Raw genomic sequence first — 23915 nt, 5'->3', positions numbered from 1 at the left:
CCCATTGGCAGTCGCAAGCACGCGACTACTCATGTGCTGCCTCACTGGCGGTGGCAGCAGTGAGGGCTTTGATGTCAGAGCCGCATGAGTTTGTGCTATTCGCGGTGCCCATTTTCTCCGCTTCTATTACCGTGTTTACCGTAAAGCTTTCAATGCAGGTTCACGTCAGTGTAAAGAACAGACTTTTATGTTTATCTGGGATAAACTCCACGCCATTGTATAGTTGTAATTGGTTTAGAAAACTGAAAAGCTGAGCTTTATGAAATCCAACAAAGCGACACAAAATGCTTCTGGCACAGAGGTTCAATTCTGGGCTCCCCAGAACTCAGAGAATCTGTGCAGCGCATCCTCCGGTTCTGAGAACTTGATAGTGTTGATCTCATTCACATTCGAATTCCTACATAAACGTGTATTCTGCTGTGTGGCATTAGTGTACTAGCAAGATTCGTGGAGCACGCTGACGCAATCGTGGGTTTCGTCAAATAGCTTGAGTGTGAATCATTTTGCTACAGATATAGCTCCTGATGTGCACAGAGATGCACACAATGCATACCCTGCTGTTCTTTTCTAATCTGCCATAAAATATAATTTGGCTTAAATGCCAGCGTATCTCACCTCACTGAAACTCAACAGTAGCCAATTTCTCGCATATCAAGAAAATTTTATGGTATTTAGCAAACTGTCAGTCCCAGTAAGACCAAATACACTGTGCAAAGCAACTTATTTTTTACATTTGTGTGCAGTTTGTTTGTTCTGAGGTAGATCACTCTGCTATACTCTGTGGAAGAAGAGGTGCGAAAAAAGATGTTGACACAGTACTCACCAGCATCATAGTCACCTGGAATAGTTAATGTACAAGGGGCCGTACACTCTGTCTGTCCATAACCTTCAACAATCTAGAATGAGAAGCGAGGACAGGTAAACTTATGCCTCACCAAGACGGCTATATCAGACAGCCTTGCTGATGTGTGCCTTACTACTGTAAATAATCGTTCAATCATTCATCATGGTTGGTTCTACAAAGCTAAATGCCATTCATATTCAATCTTAGGAAAAATTTACTTCTCATCGCGTCTTGAAGGTGGCTAAAAATTAGTGTTGCACACACTTGTTAGCAGTTCCAATAGTATAAATAAACCATTGTGAGGGGTTTTTACCCTCCCCCCAATTTGGGTATCATCATCACTTAAGGTAAAACTCCCGAAACCCCAAAACGGGACTCCCAAAAGGGCCAATTCAGCCATCAATACAGACACTAGAGAACACCAGGCTCTGCGCATTCAGCACAACCTGGAAATCTGCTATTCCACACGATATTGATAGACCTTGACTAAACTGAACTAAAACCTGCCTTTTTTTGCCCCCGATTTTCAATCCCCAAAAAACAATCCCAAAATCGCATTCCTCAAAGACGCAAGGGTCTAAATAAAGTGGCGTATCTAGGGTGTGGCAGGTGTGGACAGCTGCCATGGGCGCCAGGTGAACAGGGGCGCTATTATGTGGTCGGGTGTGAATGTGCAAGGTCGAGCACTCAACCTGGCACATTCATAAATGATCTAAAACACCCGCCATTAGAGAGGTTGTAGTGTGAAACCTAGCGAAACACACGAAAACGCATCCCCAAGGACATCATGTTAACCATGTTGCCATGGGCACAGATACCTCTAGATACGCTACTGTCTAAATATAAACTAGCACACTTAACTGCCACCCCTGCCACCACTTCTGCGGCGCCATTACGAAAGTGCCAAGTCAAAGCTGTGCATGGTACATTGAATGCCAGGAAGTACAACCCAGTCTTTCTCTTTGTGGGCACTCACCACGCATCCTAAGGCACACCTGACCAGTGAGATGACGTTCGGTGCTAGAGGTGCAGACCCGACAACCATGAGCCTTAGTCGACCACCCATAGTTTCTTGTACTGCTCTGAATACTAGTTTGTCCCAGATGCTGTTCTGGTTGACAACGAACCTTTAAGGAAAGTCACAAGTGATCGACTACGCATAGCTACAAGTACGTTGTTGCTACGTACTTTGTATGGAAATATTTGGATGTCACTGAAAAGCGGGACGAACGTCCACCAATACCTTTTAAGGTCTGCTTCCTTGCTTCTCAAAGCCAAATGGAGAAGAGTCTTCTTTATGAAGCTGGCATTGCAGACAGACATGACCTGCAAATGAAGATCAATCGTGCACCAAGCAAAATTTGACCTCATGGATTGGGGTGGTAATAGTACTGCAATAAATATAGTAGAACAACAAACACTACCATGTTTTAGCACATAAAATAATATTTCCAATATTTTCCGCTTCTTTTTGCACATGCCCTTAACACAGGGCCTTGTGTTTTTGGGTAAAACTTGGTAAAACCCATTTTTACCCGAGTTTGTATTGGGGTAAAACCCGGAAAAACTGGAAAATGAACTTTGCGAAGCCACCAATATGGGCACTGAAGAAAATTAAGCATTGGGCATTCAGCACAGCTGTTCTGCATCTTATGTCAATCTAAAATGCGAGAAGTGCTTTTTTTTTAATTTTCTACCCGATTTCACCTTGTTATAAGACTCCTGAAATAAGACCTGATTTTTACCCCCCTGCTTTTCAAAAAACATAAAACTCGAAGACACAGGGACCTATGCATACATTGTGATAAAATGGGATGTAACATGGGATGTAACCTGGGATAAAAGGGGAGAGACATAATTGTTGTCAGAGAATAGGGTGACCTGAAGACAACTCACATCTTACTGTAAGATAAGACAAAGTGACAAGTACCCACCAACCTCAAGGTGGGGCATAAAGGGAGGGGGTAACACATTAAGCAGTTCTCATGGTTAGTATCCGAGCGCGGAGAGGATCAAGTAGGACTTAAAAGCACTATCTCTATTTAGCCTCAACTTTTTTCTGTTCAGGGTTCATTGTAGCTGATGCGGGAAAAAACATTTTACCACAAGCAGGCTGGTGGGAAAGTGGGAGTACGACCGTAAAACCTGGACCTATCCCACCTAAATCAGGGTGCCTGATCAGATTGCGACTGTAAGGTAAGAACGGTACAAAAATCCAACACTGAAGTTTTCAACTTATTTAATCACACAAGCTTTCATGTACAGTAGTCACACCTGAAGAAATGTAGACTATACTACATGAAAGCTTGCGTGATTAAATAAGTTGAAAACTTCAGTGTTGGATTTTTGTACAGTTTGTGACCCCCATGGACGTCGACGAGACCCTTCATCGTTCTTGCGCTGTTATAAGGTAAGAGGAAGGTTAGAGGTTAACTTATTGCAACCACCAAATTTGTAACAAGAAAGTCACATGTCATCCACGTAAACATGGCCACATCAGGGTCGCTTTTATGCATGAATGTGCCAATCCATGTTTTAGAGAGAAATACAGCGGTTAGCAGTTGATATGACACACGTGTGACAGATGTTAAGAGCCAATGCTCTCAACTTTATGCTGTGTTGATGAAACACCTGTCAACACGACCTCCGCAAAATCGACTACCGCCCTAATGCTTCACAGTTACATGCATGCTCAATGGAATAATCTGTATGGCGTGCACAACACTACCAAGGTTCAATAAGAGTCACTGCATTAGAGAAAGATGTACATCCTCCTGATTATGCATCTGCCCACCTTATCGTGAATTCGATTCAACAGGCGAGGCACAGTAGGGCTAATGGTTGGACTTAGTGCCTTCATATCCTCGGCGAGTTCCTTGATGTCCCCACTGTAAAAGCCTACAGCACCACCAACCATGTAGAGAGCCATCTAGAAGTAAAGTAAGGTGACTGTGATCGAGACCTTTATTGAATATTAATATAATTAATCGAGTTATATTTGTAACAATGTACGTGAATACAAGTAATATATTAAAGGAGCACAGAAGGGATAAAGCAGAACAAGTCCAGGAGACTAGAAATTAGAACTACAAGCCCTGGGACACAAGACAGCTTTCAATCTCGCAGGTCGGCAAAAGCTCAGCTCTCAGGCTGAGACATCGTGTCGTCTGCCGAAGAGTGAGGTGCGCACCTTCTCTTTTTTTTTCTTGTAGTTGTATTTAGAGCTGCCCATCCTGGGTCTGAAGCAGAGCCATTGGCAGTCTGCCTTCTCCTGCACTGTGGCAGACGACTCTCGGCAGCCAATAGGAGTCCTCGGATGATCTGATGTCGCAACGCACAAGGAGGAGCTGTGAGAGGCCGCCGCCAGAGCCATATATTAAAAGGGAGTCTGGCCATTGGGAGGAGTCACAAAAAGAGGCTCGACCTGTCAATCACAGTTTCGCTCCTCTGACTGGTTTGCTTTTTACCAAGGGGGTCACCATGACACGATACTGCCACCCAAAATGGCGACGAAAGCAAACACAGTGAAGCGGGGATTTCGTGACAAAAAATTTTCACAGACTAACCTGATTTTATGCTGCAAATGTACATCCTAATAACAGTTTCTCGGAAATCAGTTTCAGCTTATGCTCATCCATCGATATCTAACTGAAAATAATACGTTCTGTCGCCGATGTTAGGCCTAGTGAACACGGCGATCACAACGAAACCAGAACAAAAATGGTGCTGTGCTGTACAATCTTATATTTAATTGCTGGATTTCATGGATATAAACATTCTTGCCTCTTATATTCCAACTATTCATGTGAATTTGTTTAGAAATCATACCGACAACAGAATGTGTCCCAGCTGCCGGCAGCGGTACAACGACGGAAGCAGACGACAATTCCCGACGTGCCTTATGCTCCCTAGGTGGCGCTCATCAAATTTGCACCAACAATCCACTACTTTTGCAGATTACGAGAGGTATCCATTTCAATCCCATCCAATCCACTTGCCACCCAAAATGGTGCTGCCCATGTTGGATAGTGGGGCATTTAGTGGGGATAGGTTGATTGATAGTGCTCCATATTTCAAGAATTCATTGGTCGGAAAGCTGAAAAAGTGGGTGGAGCTTCAGGTATAGGCATGACCCATTAATGGCCAGACTCCCTTTTAATATACGGCTCTGGCCACCGCCACACATGCTCTTGTCAACTAATTTTCTCAGGAAATCTGTGCTTTCCAAAGGACATATTTTGCGTGACAGTTCCTGAAGGTAGCTAGTTCATACCACGAGGTAAAAAGAATCTATGATCGAGGTGCCTTCTATGCTCCTTCTAGCAACTACACCAAGACAATTTATGAGCAGCCCTATGAGTAGGAATCACCAATGAGGTGGTAATGTACCTCACAGCATCTTTCCAGCATGTGAGCTAATGGAAGAAATGACATCATGACATCATTGCCAGCAGGAGCAAGTTCTCCCTGAAAGAAAGAAAGGAAGGAAATTTAATGTACATAGGCTAGGTGGACGGTCCTCGCACTCCTGAACTGGTCTAGTTTAATCATCCGACACTCCTCTGAGGGTGGGCAGGATGCATCCATCTCTCTCGCAGATTCAACATCATCATTATGCTGACGTGAGGTGGTACGTAACACTGGGACGGAGCCTCTGCGTACAGGGCAATTTTGGAGACTTTGCGTAGCAATTGTTGAGAATTTCAAAAAGCCACTCAAATCCCCACATTGTCTCATGATTTTAGGTAGTGCAAAGTAATTTTCCCCATGCACACTATATATGCTACATCTAAATGCTAGAAGCACTCTACTACCATTCAGAAATAAAGCCACTCACCAATTGGTACATCACAGCTGATAAGTTAGATACAATATTGCGGTGGGTCAGCATCACACCCTTTGGGTTTCCGGTAGTACCACTTGTGTAGCATACTGTTGCCAGATCTGTTGTGTGCGGAGGCTAAGGAGACAAAAGCAAAGTGATATAAGACCAATCATATTGGCTGGTACAGTCTAATAAACAGTTAATGTGGGTTAGCTTATATTTATGTGGGTTGTTAGCTTATGTGGTTACAGTGTGCTTTCTCTGTTTTCTTTCTTTGTAAGCTGAACGTGTCATAAACATCGAGACGCACACACAACAATGACAATTTCTCTTAAATGATTAAAATGAAGGTATCACTGCAAATAATGACAGAATGCTACTGACCAGTGGATGCCTGAAGTTCTTCTCCCCCAGCTCCTATAAAATGTTTAGACATCATCTTTGTAAATAAAGTACCAGTATTTTAATAAACATCAATGGCCTTTCCTATACTTATAGTTAGAGCTGTGCGAATGGCAAAATTTCCATTGCGAATAGAATCTGAATAATTTCTTTAGAAGGCAAATCAAATTTAAATAATCAGAAAAGGCCCAACTCGAATAATTTTGAATACCTCGTCGTGAAATATTTTGTGGTGGTGTGCTCATTCGACGATGTTCTGCTCCAAACTTGAGAGCATTCAGCATAACATATTGTGAGAGAAGGGTCCCTTTGTGTTCCTTAAGGTAGACTACATTATTGGGATAAACTTACATCTGACTCAACTCATCAAACTCATCTTGTTTACATATGAAGAATGCAGAGGGTTGGGTCAAGGTCCACTTGGAAGAAGTAACAACAAAAATGTAAAACACTGAAGCTTCCCTTTAATGGTTACAAGCTTTTGTGCAGTCCACTGCATGAAAGCTTGTAACCATTAAAGGAAAGCTTCAGTGTTTTATATTTTTGTTGTTACTTTGTTTATGTTTACATCATGAATTTCCTGTACCAATTTTTTTAGAAACTGCATATATTTCCATCTGTTACTGAACACAATTCTGAAAGTTGGGAGTACATTTACTGGAACATGCAGTGTCCAGAGTACAGTGTTAATCATGGGGTCACAGAAGTTGTTGACTTTAGTGACCGAATACTGTAAGCAGTGTAATGCGGGGCTACACCCAACACTCCAGTGTAATGATGTGAAGCCGACTTGCAGAACAGAGCAAAAAAAACAATGGCGGAAACGTGAAGTGGGCTTCACCTAACCCTTGAATGCAATGAGGCGAAGCCCATAAGCAGGAGGGCGATAGTGCTACCTCGCTTTAGTACTATTAGAAAAATATTCGAAAATTTCAAATGCTGAAAATAGGTTGCGCATAGCATTCAAATAGCATCAGATATTCGATTCGTGTTTGAAATTTCGATTATTCGCACAGCTCTAGTTATAGCCAATCAACTTAACTACTTCTGTGCATGTTGAGAAAGCAAGCACCACCAACAAAGGTGACCCAGAAACACACTACACCTACACGCAGAAGACGTTTTTGCCGTGCATACGTGCATAAAATACTTACTTCAAGTTCCGAATATTTGAGCAATGTGATTTTCAACTGCTCCGCTTTCTTTTTCACATCTTCCGTTACGTCCTTTATCACAACAATGTGTTTCAGTTTGGGACACTCTGAGACCTGTTTGAGGAGGCATTCGACTTTCTCCTGTGTATCACACACCACTGTTTCAATGTCAGCTGAAACACACAAATAAATGAATTATTGCAACAGTGTAAAATCTGCATTTGAGTGTTACTAATATGGTATATTGCGACATTGAGCTAGTACGTTTCTTGTTTAGTGATATGTTCAATGCACGGAAACAGGACACCATTACAGTGATTATTGCAAAAGCAGTTGCTCAGTTAGTGTGACATGCCCTAAAAGTAGTTCTTTGAACAAATATGGTTGTTCAGCAGTACTTCATATTCTAGTGTTTGATTTCGGATGATTCGATGTTTCATTATCGCAGTCACACCCCATCTCGTTCCTTTTGTTGCGAACATGCTGAACCACAACATATCAAGATGCAGAACAAACAACTGCAAGGGCGATGCACTAGAAATGCCAGCTGCGTAACTGCCTTTGTCAACAGGACAGCTCCTGTTTGTCGAACACTAGAACTGGTGATATACGTATGGGAAGAGAGAGATTGCATCAACTCCCAACATCATATTTAAGGCTCGGGAGATATTTTTTTGCGAAAACACTGTCGCAGGGGGACAGATTGCATGGAGGCAGATAAGTTGGACAGCCATTTCTCACCCTCGCATACACAGGACATGAAAATGGGAGCGCTTCTACTTGAGCGTCGAAAAATGACCACCACAGCACCATATTTCCAGGCACTTTCCTCGCACTACAACTGCCTCAATTTTTGTTCTGAAAACGGTAACGTTACCAGTGACCCAAAGGGATTCGATGTTCTCATTGGGTCAATCTTCTATCATTGATAATTAAAAAGTTAATTAACGAAAGTTAATTAATGCATTGTCACAGAGGCTTGCCGGAGCCATCTTAAGGTGTGGCTTTAGGCGTAGAGTACACTGCCGTTGGTTAAAACTGGGGAAAAGTGATGTTTCTATTTTTAAAAATTACTTCTATAGTTACAGTGGACACCCTGTATGTGTGTGCGTGTACATGTATATATATATATATAAAAGCTTTTTTCGTGTATACACCGAAAACTTGGAAAGACAAACAAGTCTACAGGTAGGTAATGGCTACGACAGTCACTGCGGCAACAATCACAATAATGCGGGCAGAGCAGGTGTTATTGTCGGAGGGAACACAGGTGGCCCCGCCACATGTACGCCATTTCTGAACTGTGTAACACGTGTGCACCCATTTGCTTGTTTTCACTAACATTGCATCGTGTCAAATAAAGTCATTGTTCTACAGACTGCTGCATGTGCAGGTTGTTGATATCAGCTTTTGCTAACCTAAACATTAGCTTTCATCTTACTGCATTGCTTATCTTACAATGGTGGATATGGCTACCCCTATCTTGTCTGCACTATACGCTGTATATACAGTGTACCCATTTAGCTTGTTCATGTAGAAATGTACTTGTGTACAGTTCTTCAAGCTTCACATTACCACTAGTTTCTTTCATCAGTGGAATGTTCCAGTGCTGACAGGTGCACATGCAATCATTCCGGAAGAGCGAACACACATCTATTGCCCGTCAATGATAAAACAATCTGAGGCTTCTATGGCCCAGTTTTAATTAATAGTATATATTCGTTATGGATCTAGAGTGCTGCTGTACCTTGATTTATGATGAATGTGCACGCAGCTGATCCAAGTGTGTCATACAATGGGACGATTACCATAGAAAAGTAGTAGCACGCTTGCTCAGTGATGATCCACTGAAATTCCAAGGTAACACGATATCAGTCACACAAAGTACTAAGTGTTGGGTCTCATTGCTAGAAACAATCAGAAAAAAGGGGGAATGGTGTGCTCAAAAGTAGGGGCGCGCGAATGTTAGAGTTCTCGAATTCGACTCGAATACTAGAAGTATTCGATTCGCGAGTCGAATATCTAATATTCGGTTTTCCGGCTATTCGACTATTCCACGAATATGAACGAAATCAGCCCGAAAGTGGGCTTCACCTGATGCATCCCTGCATGAGGTAAAGCCTGCTCTACAATATCGCTAGTGCTGCAGGACAAACACAACACAGGCAGACCATTGTTGTTTGGTGTGAGATAACGTAGCCCAAGTGTATACTTCGCCTGAGGAAAGGGCGGCATCCGTCCCACGCGCATCTCAGCGGTGCCGGCGGCGAATTTTGATATGATTTGATGGGTGGTTGCTTCGAAAATATTTAAGATTCTTAGATAATGCATGCAGCCCAAGAACAAAAGGATGCGTTAAACACACACCCCAAATTCAAAATCTCAACAATGCAACATCCCCAGGTGAGACATACACACCAAAACAAAGAAGCTAAAGGATGCTCATGGCAGATCTGAGGCAGGACACCAATTTGTTTCACAAATGACCTCTGGATGTTCAGAAACTATTACAGCCTCATCTGTGTAACATGCCACTGCATGACATCAAATTTTGAAATTGAGATAATTGCCCTAGTAAGTGTAGACTCAGCTGAAAAGCTTGACCGAGAAAAGATGTCCGCTTGCGATACTTAATGTCAGATAAAATACACTAAAGCTACAGGTTACAAATTGCAAACTTTAAGTGCAAACGGCACGTATTGTAAAATTTACACGAATATTCGATTCGGTATTCAGCATTCCCCCCCCCCCCCCCCCCAATTTGATTCTACATTCGATTAGACTTCAAATGTTCGGATTCGCACACCCCTACTCAAAAGAGATTTTTTTCTCATAACTATGGCACATTTGCATTGCACATGACTTCCGTGCAAACTTGTTTCATGCTTTCAACCCTCTCTGCAGCTAACAGAAATCACAGGAAACCCTTCAACTACAACTCGTCAAAAAGTCTGAGATTGCCCCTGGTCAAGTCCACAGTCAAACCTTTTTGGACAGGACTTTTGGACCTTTGGACAGGTATGGCTAATACTAACTTACTTCAACACAATTCTGAGTGAAAAGCCCAATGTAGGTCTGCTGTCCCGGTTGTTCCCCCAGTGCTACGAGGCCGCAGGCAACACACTTGATCCTCTCCAGCACCTGCAAGAATGCTGAACTTCTCAGCTGATTTTTCAGCGAAGCATATATGACGCACAAGGGTGGCATCGGTTGATTGTAGGGCCAGAATTGCCATAGACTATACCAGGACAACAGACTAGACTATACCAGGCCATAGACTATATACCATGGTACTAGTCCTCCACCCACTAAAGGCCGTTCTGAAATTCCTTCCTGGCAGTGCCGGCGTCTACTTTTCGAATCCGGGGGGGCACAAATGTGAAATTTGCGCCCCTCTCTGCATTCTTCATTTTCTTACTTGCTTTTTTTTTTGTCGTTCTGTCGTTAGAAAGGCGGGCGATACCGTGCAAAACGCCACAGCGACCTGTCAGTAAACGACCTGCAGGGGTCGCGTCGCTTTCCCAATTCCCGTGGAACCGCGCCTGGTGCTCAGTCGTCAAACGATCTGTTTCGATGGGAGACACTTCAACCGGCTGCCTCGCGCACCGACGTCAGAACCCACGGTAACACTGCCACGTGGCTAGCGGAGTGGCACCTCGCGACATCTGCCTTCGAATCGGTGCCACATAATGTTCACGATGGCTTTCCATTGACTACAGGGAAACCGAAAGTGCCGAGAACAAGTTTCGTGTATAAAGGTGCCCTCTGACAACCTAGATGGAGAGCTACACGTTCTGACGCCGTCAGAATTATCCGTGACGCGCGAGCACGTGGCCTGTGAAGGCAGGGGCGGATCCAGCCCCTTGGTTTGGGGGGGGGGTGCGGTTCGTCTGTCGAAGCGCGTAGTGGGAGAGGGGAGAGAGAGAGGAATCCAATGTATAAATTGATGTTTTGGTGGGCGATCGCACCCTCCACCCCCCCTGAATCCGCCACTGTGTGAAGGCGCCCGTGTCGCTGGGTTTGAGACTACGTCGCAACCAAGCATGCCGGAAAAGCTGTTATGAGGCAGTGTGTGTCTCAACCCAGTTTCGGGTCCTTGTCTTGGACATAGTATCAATTCCGAGAAGCAATCGACCTGCGGCGCCGGCGTCGACACACGTTACGATTAAGTCCAACGGCGGCTGTACGTGTCAAACTGCACTCAACCCGATACTGTTTCGATAACAGTTTTCCTTTTCTCGTGATATCAGATGTTCCCACATCATTGGCTGCTTGCCTGCATAAAACAAGACGCGGGTGGCTCTGGTGCTGGCTCACTCGGGGGGGGAGGCATCGTGTGGTACAAGCAGAGCGCACTGCTAGAATGTAGATGTGTTAATTATGCAAGTAACGGCAGTAAGCAGTAAAATGTGAAATGAGCACATGGTTCGAAGCACACACTTGGGGTAACGGGAACTATATAAAGAGAACTATATAAAGAGAATAACAGAACTATATAAAGAGCGCAAGTTTTCCTACTGCGTAATTACCTGGTTGTAATGAATCCATTTGTACTCTCCAGAACCTGGGTTTCTCCAACCCATGCACCGTCCATTATCTGCATAAACATAATACGTATTACACTGGGACGTTGAAAGAGTGCAAGGAAGAACAAATGGGCACCCACTGCTGCACATTACGTCGCTAACGAAGAAAAACAGCGAAGTACTAGGGTGTGTACAGATAAACCTAACCGCCATTTGCACACGTAACTCGTTGTTTACTTACCTGAGGAACTTCCGGTGGCGCACGATGGCGCATTTATATGTGCGAAAGACTTTCCAGGATTTTTAAAAATTTTTTGTAGCTTTCACACGCATAAATACACCATCGTGCGCAACCGGAAGTTCCTGAGGTGAGTAGACAACGAGTTACATGTTTCAAATGCCGGTTGGGTTTATCTGCACACACACTGTATAATTCCAATAAACTCACTGGACACACGTGCTCCTCTGTACATAACATCAAAAAGCGTCCTGCAATCTTCATACAAATACTCAATGTATTTTCCATTGGGGCACAATCTTGAGCTTCGGATTTTTTCAAGGCCCTGCATGAACAAGTAAACTTTATTAGTTAGGCGGAGATATATGCGGAATGCATGCATGGCAAACATGGACCCATCACTCAATTAATCAACGGACTGTTAACTGCATGAGCAGATACTCCGTTCTTATTGAGCGGCCAGTGATGTGTTAAGAGGTCATATGCACAAAGTAAATTTGGTTGTATCAAAAGAGCAAGAGAGGGCAAACTCAGTAAAACAGGTTCTCCCTCGTTCGATAGTGATAGTACGTATTCGCTTGTGTTTCCTTTCTGGTTTCCTTTCCAGCAATTATGCCGGGTTAGCAAAAACACAGCTATTGAAGGCCCTTACACATGTGCTATGCAAGATACACTCCCTCCTTAGACAACCAGAGATCCAATAGACGGTTTCAGGAAATTCCAGTGCTCGCAAGCGCATGTTGCATTCTGGGCGCTTATTATCACGCGGGAAGGGAAAATATTCCACATTTCGTTTTCAATGGCCTTGACTTGTCATGGACTTAGGGCCGAAAAATTTAAACAGTTTGGGGACCTTCTCCTTCTTTCTGACAAGACAAGTTCCCACTGTTCAAAGCTGTACTAAGCACTCTGGGATTTTCTGAAGTCGTCTATTAAGGTAGAATGGAGCAGACGACGCATGTCGGGAGTTGCCGATATTTCGAACAGAGCCCAGTGTAACTGTATATGTTCGAAATATGTTCGGCAGCTCCTGATCTGAAGTTGCTGCTCCAATCCTCCTTGGACAGACTGTTTATCTGCATAAATGGACAGTCCTTCAGGAAGGCGACCGGCCTTCAGATAGATATACAAACTCGGTCTAACCCAGAAGCTATTCTTAGTTATGCGGCCTACGTGCAAGAAGCTCGCAAAGCATTTGCTTCGAGAGGTTAGAAAGTAGTCTCTCTTTGCGATGTAAGGCCTGACTCTTTCGGGTTAAACCTGATTCTGCCCGATTGTACCTTCCCGAATCAGTTTCGAAACAATTCGAGTTAAACCCTATCTCTTCACGAATTCTAATCGCGCATTACGCTGTATCGTGTATCACGCATACAATTTAGCAGCAATCTGCGCGCACGTCTGATGAAATATTACCTGAGTGCAACAATAAACTATGCGAAGCACATTTAATGTGACATCATGTGGTGTTTGTGACATCACGAGTAATGCATGTTTGATCATGTACGCACTTCAAACTACGGGGGCCGCATGCTCGACAGAAAGAAGAAAAAAAATACGATAACACCTGATTGTATCAATAGCACCAGATTTCACCCCGAATTTCAGTTTTCAAAATAGCACCCGATTTTCCCCCCACGAATCCGGGAAGGACGTTGAACCCGAAAAAGTCAGCCCGTACTGATATAGGGAGGGAGTTCTCTTTAGTCTCTTCCTACGATATTGTCAAAGGCTACAAACTTTACACCGAAGGCAGATCCCCCTGTGAACCCTGAGGCTGAACTATAGTGGTCCATAGCGGTCAGCAATCTGAGGCACAATACCCCCTTTTCACCTGGAATGAGAGAAGGGAACACTCTACTCACCGACACTTCACGACTCTGATTGTCTAGGCTGACCAACAACTTGATAGGTGCTGTTGAGGATCGTCCGCTCATGTAGGACAAGGCAAAGGCTGCGGCGCCCGTGGCCGCTACGGCACCGTACACTCCGCCCACGTAGGAAAGGTAGTCGTTCATTCCGAGCGGGAAGCCCGGCCCTGAAACGGCACCAACACGGTCAAGCATCGTGCGCGCTACAACTGACGACGGCTCAACATTTGAGACGGTCGTTTCCCCTACTGGCGTATCCCCTCAATGGCCATCATTATCAGCGAGCAATCGGACGCATATGCTACGTGCGCAAGGACGATGAGTGCCGTGTATCACATGTGATAGCGAACGCGGCAATGCCAACAGAGGAGAGGAGGCTCGTGGAGGACGGGTGCTCCAGGACGAAGCTTTCCAATAGACGAGTTCAGAAAATCCCAGTGCTCTTTGCGCACGCATTGCTTCCTGGGCGCTTGCTGAGCGGGGGAACGAAGAATAATCCTTCACATTTCGCTTTCGCTGACCTTGAGACGTCGCGGACAATGGACCGGTAGGGAGAAATCTGAACAGTTTGGAGACCACCCGTGTTTTCGTTTTTTTTTTTTTTTTTTTTTGTATTGGTAAACTCCCACAGTTCAAAGATGCGCTAAGCACTCTGGGATTTTCTGAACTCGTCTATTGCTCAGCTTCGGGAAACGCAAACAGACCTTTTCTTTTCTTTTTTTCTTTACGATCCCGCTGGGTTACAGTACACGTAGACGACGAACGGAAGCGCACAAAAATCGTCCAAAAACCCAGACAGCGACAGGAATCAAACCCGCGCACCTTCGATTACCGGTCAAGTGTGCCAGCCACACTCTAAGAAAAAAAAAAAAGGAGTCAAATGGGGAGTAATTGCAGCTTCTAGTCCCCTACACTGCAATTACTCCCCAGAACTGCGAATTGTCAGTGAACTTCGCAAATGGTCTTCAGAATGCAACAGTCTACGTAAATATTTGTTCTTGATCAATTTGATGGCATAAGGCTGTATAACTCAGCCAACTTAGCAATTTTCCACCCACACAGGGTAAGAAACAACTACCGCTTCTTTCTTCGCAAATTGTGCCCCATGTATGCCGCAAGATTTTATATCACTCGGTACATCACTGTTGACGGTTTGGTTCGAAGTATTTTCATGCATGCAACACGAATTATGTACATGGGACTCTTAGAACAGAGCGTGAAATGCAGTCTCCACCCTGTGACATTCATTTACTCCCGAAAGGGACTATTCTTTGTGGCAATGAATTTAATCCCCAATAGAGTGCACCGCACTACGCTGGTACAGCTACGACCACTCGACTCGAGACAGATATCATGAGACTGTCAGAACGTGCGTCAACTGAACGTTTAGCGCTGCGCATGTAGTCACAGCACAACAGTTATCTGACGCGAGAAGACAGTCCAGACAGACAAGAACATATGACACGTATTGCGTTCTCTATATGTAATGCACACTCTAAGAAAAAAATTATGTGTAAACGTGGGAGCAAAGACTTGCAGTGTGCAGTTTCTTGTCCCCCTTGACCCGGAAATTTACTCCCCAGCACTGCAAATAGTCCTCAAACTTCGCAGAAACTTCCGTGCATGTAGTCGCCAAATGATGTAATTGTTAATTGTTGCGGCAATACAGCTAATCCTCAAGAAGGACGAAAATTACTCTTTTTTTTTCCTTAGAGTTTGCACTATTGCACCATAGTCATGCCATAGGCTATGATCATGCTTTTCGTTGTACCGCCGCCGCCAAGTATCGAGAGGTCAATGACGTAGACATTTTCTTTCTCTCCCTCTCTTATTTTTTTCACATTGATAACTACGTTTACAGTCAACGGCACATACTTCATACGCAACGATAAAGCAAGACCACAGCACTCATAATGAAGTGGCAGTCTATCAGACAACGATTTCGAGTGCTACCGATCACCCACCGCTTTTTACAGCCACCGCATTTTATCTGCAGGTCAATCAATCCAGAACCTCTCGGTTGCATGTGCTTGTTTTCTTCTGTAGACGCAATTGCCGCGTACTCTAACACGGAGATATACGAGTACACGACGACTGAGCCAAGGCGAGAGAGGCATCAGGTTGAGGTTCTGACTTTATGAATGGTTTCTTCGAGCTGGAAATTTTGTTCTTTCGCGATGCCACGCTGTTTTCTGCGAAGTACCGAGGTTTTCAAGCAATTGCAACGCAAAGCCGCACCGCTGGTAAGCACCAGCAGTCCCTCACGATAAGATTAGTTGAGATATTTTGCCTGCACAAAGTCGCACCGACGAAGTAATCGAACTGTTCCAATCGAGCGTTATCTTCCACGCGTGAACGTAGCGGAACTATGTGAATGTGTATTTCAATTTTTATTTTTTCTCCGGAACTAAAGATAGACATATAAGTAAAGATCAGAGCAACTGGCTGAATATGAGTCAGTCCTGTTCCCGTTACAGGAAACGCATCCAGTTCCCAGTTTGCTTTAAGTTCCGTTGAGTGTACACAGACGTGCAAAGCTAACGAGAGATGGGCAAGCTGATTCGACGCGCAGAGAGAAATCACCTTGACCGACAGTGCATGGCGAAAGCAATAGCGAGGCCTTGGCCGAGCGCACCGACTCGAGAAATAGAATCTCGTACTGTTTGTCCTAGAGCGGCTGAGACACTTTGCCTCTGATCTGCAGTGCAAAAAACGGCCTTGAGTTTTTCTCGGCCACTGAGGCGAGGAACACATTTGTTGTACGCGGATGACGTCGTCGAAATGTCTTGAGATTGTCATCTGGTTAATGGGCTTATTTTCTTTTTCTTTTTTTTTTTTTTCGAAAGTGCAGTAAATCTCTCCTTCGCCAGTTGTTTTGGGCGGCTTTCCGCCTTCATTGGCGTTGCACAGCGTCAGCTCTAACCGGCAATTTTGCTCGAACATGTATACAGCCACGTATGCGGTTATAGTCGCGAGACATAACTAATAAATAAAGTATTCCACGCGCACAAATCACCCGTATGCGAAACTGTGTGCACATGACGAACAGAGATGAGTTGCTAAATACCCACCTACTGAGGAAGCCATTATGGACGAAAGTGGTCCCCTTTAAAAGTTATATGGATTACATTAAGGTTAGCAAAAAGTCATAACCGATCGGCCTGCACGTATAGCAAGTAGATAACGAGACAGACCGTGTGAGCGAGGCAAAGGACGTGGCAGTGCAACTCATTACAAACGCTACTTGCATTGGTTTTCCGCAGAAATGGTCATTTCGCTTTGCAGTGAAACTATTTCATTTGTTTTTAATTCATGCTGAGGCACGTGCAGGAAAGAATATATGTTCTGTCCCTGGGGGACTTCCGCAGGATTTGCCCCGTTGCACAGCATCCGCGCATAACATCGCCTCCTTCTCACTCAAAAAAGCCCTCTCCTTGTAACCTTCCTATTCTCTCTCTCTCCCTCCATGTAAATCAGAAAACTCATGTACCATGCGACAGTGGAACCTCTGCCGAAATGTCATCTCCAACGATTCCAGCGAAGCCGTGGCCACCTGGCGGCAATTTCGAAAAGCTGCGAGTGGGGGACAGGGAAGGGGTACGGCGGTACAAGTTTTTCTCTTGCTTAGGGACAGAATGCCGGCAACAAAGAATATATCCAAATCGAAAAGAGTAATGTTGCACTACTAATTTCTTCTCAGCCGGTTGGAAATACCCCACGCTTTCTTTTAATAGTTTCCAAATCACGAAGAACGAAACGAAAGTCCCATGTGTCGACCCATCGCACGAGTTTCCTGATCAGCTCTGTCACCGCAATTTTATCTTAATATTAATCTTAGTAATACAGAACGAGGAACCGGCATTTCTGTGTCGTGTTAGCATGTATGCATTTTCAGACCACAGGCAAAGCAAACAATATCACCGTACTAATGCGGCGAAGACAAGCATAAACTACGGATGGTCTCTGGGAGAGAAAGCTTCTGTCTGGTGCCGCACACGTATCAACGAATGACTCGCAAAGATAAACATATCACACCAAGTTGAATATGAATACCAAAAGCAGTGCAGAAAACGAATACTTCGCTTTGCCAGAGCATCTCTTGCAGCGCTCAGATGTCAGTTGCATATGTATGGTGTTAATCAAGACAAGGTGTCAGGTATATGCGTGTGTGCCAATGGTTTTCAAAATAGGTATTGTTCACGTATAGCTTTTACATACAGTCACAGAGTTCTGCAAACATCAGGGTCAGAGCTAACGTCATATGAGCACGTTTTGTCATCAACACACCAAGCAAAGATGTGTTCTCTTGAGCTCTTGCAAGTGCTCATGTGAACGTTAATTTGTGCATTACAATTTTTTATGATTACTTGTGTCTCAAAGTTCCGACAAAAATATCTAATTCCTAGAGACACTACACTTCCAACGGAGCTGTTGTTCCCTTGTAACACTCACGTGTAAATACTACGGGACTATCGGAGGAGAAACTAAAACATGGTATTGCGCCCCCCCCCTTTTGCAGACTACTAATCCACATTCCAAAACACATGCTATGTCACTCTTCTTAGCAACTATTCCCTGCTTTGTCTTCTTAGATTCTAAAATGCCTCCTCTGTTCGCTCGACTCCCGACGTATGTAAACGAACTCCGACGACGAAAACTTTTTGCCTACTTCTCGGAGTTGAACTGCACAGTATGAGATGACCAGCAGACAAAATCAATTCCATTTTCATGAAACGTCAATTTGTGGATATCGTGGGTAAAAACATAATTCGATCGACACCGTATTCCCTACGCTCGTTTTGCTCGTGAGACCTCGATACGTCCGCCATCTTGGAAGTTTGGGGCGACATCTGTAGTTCATTGGAATCGCGAATAGCATACACACAATAGTAGTGGAGGCAGTACAATAGAAGGATCATTTTAAAACCGAAACGAATACGAAGCGATTAGGTATGCAACTACAAGTGTGAACAAGTTAGACACTTAATATGTGCCTAATGTGACATGACGCGACCACGTGACGTGACTACCGTAAATGGCCCCCTGTTCCATCAGCAGGACGTCTTTTGTCCCGCTTTCGGCTGCGACGTACCCTGAATGCCAAAAAAAAAAAAAAAAAGGAAAGACTGGGCTGAATAGCGGAGGAGCTTTCAACTTCCGCTTGACCCTGTCACGGCTCGCATCATTCCACGGCCTATAGGCATTCTGCCGTGCTGGCATCAAGAGTCATCATTCCCAGAGTCTTGAGCAAAACTCGCTTGCACGCACTTTGCTCATCGCGCTGCCCCGGTGGCCTATGCGCATGCGCATGACCTTGAGGCGCCGGACAGGGTTATCTCCATCTTCACTAGATAGCGCAGTATGGAGACTACAGCTCTGACTACAATAGAAGTGGGGACCAATGGGGAAGCCGCACGAACGGCGCGAGCTCGTTGCTCCCACTCCGGACCGGTTACCCACGTGGATTTGTTTTGACGCGCTCCAAGCGTGGTTCGCTGGAAAGCCGATAGGCCACGTCGCGTATGTGCAAAACGTCCGTCCAGCGAGTTTAGGCGAAATAAAAAGATTGATCTTTTGACTGACAGCACCCCCACCCAGCATTGGGGTCGGATAGAGTCTCTAAATCAGAGAGTATCGACACTGATGTCCAAGGGAGAGCAGGAGCGCCATCATGTTTCCGCACCACACCGGTGCCATCCCCAGTTGAGGATCAAAGACAGCTAACATAATGCTTGCTGTGGGATAGAGAAGCGTGTATGATTGTTGTGCGATGATCCATGTCTTGTTCACAAGAGCGTCAAGAAGATGTCAAGGTGAGCTCAAGGCCGTCAACTGCTGCTTGTAAACGAAAGGAACATTTCACTCGCGCACGATGGGTGGCATCGTGCGCTAACGTGCGCGTGGGTAGCGTGGCGCGATAACAAGATGGCGCATGCTCGCTCTTGGCTCGCTCTCGCTCTCAGTGTCGCTACTCTGAAGCGAAGCTCATTTAGTGACTCTAGGGTCGGAGAAACGTGGGGGGCGGGGGAGGCATGAGCGGGAATAGCTAGGACAATCTTGCATACTCTCTTCAAGAGGATGTTCGCCAGGCAGTAGAACCCACCTTGCAAAAACGACATTTATGCTGCTCTCATAGTTAAAAAAAGCTAACACATAAAAATGAACACCCTGTACATATGCACAAGTATCCTCATTTGAGGGAGTACGCACTTTCTTTCACACTTTCTCTTGTGGTGGTTTTCGGGCTTACACGGGCAGCTTGGGAACTATTCAAATATTCAGCTTGAAAGAGACATTCCTTCGATGCGAAACTCGAATATGGAATTCCATAATCGATTCGGAATTCGAGCCGAATTTTGTTCTTCCAGAGCGCTTCCGAGAGACAGGGAATGTGTTTTAGATTAACCTTTTTGCACAACACAAGAGAGTCTCTCCTAGGATTGTGAAGTGACTTTGTACCTTTTTTGTACATTTTTGTCAATGTTCAGCGACACGCGAGCTGTTATGTTCGCACGTGGTGGGAAATAGCAGGTCTCCATTTAATATTTTCCCCCTTTCATCTTCACAATCTCTTTTCGTAATATGAAATTTGACCTCATGTATTGATGGAGGACGGCCCTCAAGCTAATTTTTTATCGGCGATCCTATCATGGAAAAAGCTTGTACGCGTAGTATGATAGTTGGCCAGTGCCCCTCAGAAAGTCCTCGCAAAAGCAATGTTATCATGTCACTAATCCCGGCAACTCTGTGATGTCTTACATTGCTAACTACAGAAAATAATTAATTCCTCAAAGCCGCCATTGCCATCCACGCCGTTGCTGCGAACATACTCGTGCAACAGTACTCCACCAAAGGCGAGTGGCAAAGTCGCTATAGGGACCTAGGCAAGTAGCTTCGTGTCTTCAAAGTATGTCGCCGTGGAAGAAGTCACTGGACTGTCCCATGGCATGTGCTGCCTGTGCTACACCTATTGTATTGTTAAAGAACGCCTTTCTCGGGGCAATGCTGTACATATCGCCTGTAATCGCGAAATGAAAGCAATTTAGGCAATAGGATCGACCGCTGAGCTGAGTCATCGAGTTCACGTATGGGCCATTCTACATTAGCTGATCCGATCCTGCAGCGTACAGAGAAACCCCGCAAAGAGTACTAACATACATGAATAGACAAAAAAATCGTTGTCCTCTAATTACACAAGATCATGTTGGGTAGTTTATCGGACAAAGCATGAGCGAATAAATGTGAGGATATCACTGATCACTCACTTACCCGGCTTTACGCTGCCTATTAGGTCCGCCCAAGCTCTGGTGAGGGCCTCCATAACTGTTGGTCTGCCTATACATAGAACTCTGCCTATAGTAGTAGTGTGCTTAGGAATAATACATTTTTTTAAATACCGATGATCGAGCGACCCGACTGGATTGGATCGTATGACGCGGAATAATGCGTCATGCGACATAATAAACGTCAACTGAGCTGCTCAGTTGACAACATTGCCGACGCAAGAGCCCTGAATGCTTTCGCTACGGAAAGCCAAGTAACGGTTGTCAACCATGGGAACAGTGCTAAGGCTCACCTTCGTCGAAGGGCGAACAGCTTGTCTAAACACAGGACAGACTGCCACAGGGTTTGATATTTATGGTATTTATATATACCGAGCTCCTCGACGGGCCTCCTGACCGCTGCTTGAGTATCCCCGACATTATCTCAGGAAGTATCGCCTTTCGTGATAGTGTTCTTCGATATGGACGCCGCTTATTTTCAAAACAGACATCGTATAGTTAACCCCGAGCCTCTCCTCGGTCAGCTGATAACTTCAAACAGGAAGCATGTAGCCTGCACGTGATATATACAGTTTACACAGTTTACGCGGTGGGGGGGGGGGGGGGGTGCAAGTGATGTGGAGTTGCAGGCCTCACACTAGTAAAGCCAAAATCTTCATTTTATTTTTTTTCTTAAAACCAAACCATACCAACCAACAGTTTCCACTTCGAGCTGAGGAATACTGACTATTGAGCCCTGCACGGGCCGACTTTTCCGGGCCCGACCCGGCCCGGGCGCATCGAAACATGACTCGGCCAGGCTCGGACCTTCATGCTTTTATGCGGCCCGGTCCGATGACCCAGCGAATAGAGCCCGGCCCGGTGACTCAGCGCGTAGATCCCGGCCTAGTATTTCCAGACGTGACGTACGCGTTTCTAGCGCTTATCACTCAAATTTATAAGTAAATTTATAAGAAGAGAAGACACGGCCACAGACATACAAGAACTGTCGGTTTAGCATCACTAACAGCACGAGACCAAATTAAATCCAGGATACACGCGGGCAAGCGCGTTATCGTTACACTACCAAGTTTTTGTGGACGTAGAGGGTGCCGTCGACAAGCTCCTCCCAATCCTTACCCCTCTCACCTATAGCTTTGCGAACGTGTTTGTGAAATACGCGAGGAGTCAGGAGCAATGTAAAGTGGCTTTGAGAATGTTATAGAGGGTCGAATCACACGCATAATGCAGTGTCCCTTGCTTGTTTCTTTGCAAATACTATGCACAGAAATGACGCAAGCACGTGATAATATGAACTAATAGTCCTCCATTGCGTGGAAATAGTTGCGTGACCCGGTTGAGCCTGACTCTCGGAAACATGTTTGTCGGCCCGGCCCGGCCCGCCGTGCTGGCGTCTTTTGTCGGCCTAGGCCCGGCCCGGCCACACAGCCAATAACAAGCCTGGCCCAGCTCGCGGGCGGGTCGGGGGCCCGTGCCCGTGCAGTGTTCTATGACTGACACTGCGTGACTAAAAATACACGGGATCGTGTGGCGCTCAAAACGATAGGAAGATCAATCGTATTGAGCGGTGGTGGAAGGCTCTGAAGAATGATGCGCCGTACGTTTTACGTAGAGGCGCTGTGAGGAATTGTAGGCAACAGCCATTCTGCTCTTTTCGAACACAGAATGCAATTAACACTACAGTTAAAAGAGAGGCGCCGTTCCCATCGTCAACAATGGCTTGTTGACAATTGACAAACGGCGAATTCCGTTGGTTGCTTTCCGTGCAACGTAGGTGTAGAGGTTCAGTGTGGAAACGAACGAAGGGAGAAAAGAACTGCCAATGAAACGGGGAAACTCGTTGCACTGAAACGATTAGTGTACCTTCTGCACTGATCCTTCTGCACTGCTACAGCTGTGAAATACTCTGTTTGATCCCTTCTGTGCATATAAGATACATACAAATTTAGAAGAAGAAAAAAAAAGCTATGCCATCTGAATTTTAAGGGTGCAGTGTGCTACGCAGCAAGTCAACAGCGAGCTTTACTACATCCTAGTAAAGCCCCCTGCATGGACCTCGGCATGGACCCCTGCATGGATCTCGGAATTTGGCGTCGATCCCCCGCTTATGACAACGGGACGACAAAGCGTACAATTCCATCGGCCACACAGCAGAAGCGTTTGTCTGGGTCTGCATTCATTATAACCCCGCGCGTCCGAGCTCCCACTATTTCGACACAAAAGCGAGCCAACCCTGGTCTGAATGTACCTTTGTTAGCTCCCACTGGCGTAGCCAGGGGTGAGGCTTCTGGTTGTTCAAACTGCCCCGAAATGAAACATTCGGTAGTGCATTCGGGAGAGAGAAACGAGGGGGAATCCTCCTCTCCCATGTAAATTCCCTGATAGGTCCCATAGTTTGGCGAACCGCTCAAGAATTGTCGGCCATGTTGTCACCATGATGAGTTTCCGCGAGGTTACATCAAGAGTCACAGCTAAATTCTCAGTGTCATTGGCTGTGGTGAAGTCAGGCGTACCGGTATACCCTAGCCAGTGCGTGCTGCAGAGCGTAAAATGAGGCGTAAAAGCTGCGTCCGTATGCATATGCCCGTATGCGTACGCAAAGCGAACCACGTCGTCGCCTAATCCGCGTCTCGGCGAGAATGCAGGTTGCCAGTGTTACGAAGGCGGCGTTGCACTCGCTGCTATCATGACGCCAAGACGGCTGTCTGTCGTTCTGAGTTTCTATTGGCTCGTGCGCAAAAGTGGCTGTTACCGTACATGCTCCGTGACATTCAG

General features: G+C 45.4%; 1 protein-coding gene across 7 annotated transcripts in view; it reads right to left on the bottom strand.

Annotated features, from left to right (window-relative positions):
- The window catches only part of LOC135368448 (long-chain-fatty-acid--CoA ligase 5-like), a 63589-nt gene that overhangs the window by 5821 nt on the left and 33853 nt on the right, over nt 1–23915 (bottom strand). For 6 of the 7 annotated variants that reach the window (XM_064601727.1, XM_064601725.1, XM_064601723.1 and 3 more), the window contains exons 2-14: nt 13852–14024; nt 12200–12314; nt 11755–11822; nt 10265–10366; nt 8973–9072; nt 7226–7398; nt 6054–6086; nt 5682–5804; nt 5234–5311; nt 3639–3773; nt 2088–2170; nt 1821–1971; nt 824–896 (exon numbers count right to left, since the gene is read on the bottom strand). In XM_064601727.1, the coding sequence (XP_064457797.1) occupies nt 824–896; nt 1821–1971; nt 2088–2170; nt 3639–3773; nt 5234–5311; nt 5682–5804; nt 6054–6086; nt 7226–7398; nt 8973–9072; nt 10265–10366; nt 11755–11822; nt 12200–12314; nt 13852–14004 (1387 nt within the window). In that variant the 5' untranslated portion in view covers nt 14005–14024. Of the gene's footprint in view, nt 1–823; nt 897–1820; nt 1972–2087; nt 2171–3638; nt 3774–5233; nt 5312–5681; nt 5805–6053; nt 6087–7225; nt 7399–8972; nt 9073–10264; nt 10367–11754; nt 11823–12199; nt 12315–13851; nt 14025–21433; nt 21538–23915 lie in introns of those variants that run through there. The other variant, XM_064601726.1, reaches the window with a different exon arrangement.

Source organism: Ornithodoros turicata, chromosome 9 (genome assembly GCF_037126465.1).
Source record: "Ornithodoros turicata isolate Travis chromosome 9, ASM3712646v1, whole genome shotgun sequence".
In the NCBI taxonomy this organism is placed as follows: domain Eukaryota; kingdom Metazoa; phylum Arthropoda; class Arachnida; order Ixodida; family Argasidae; genus Ornithodoros; species Ornithodoros turicata.
This window is presented reverse-complemented; position numbering and strand designations above follow the sequence as displayed.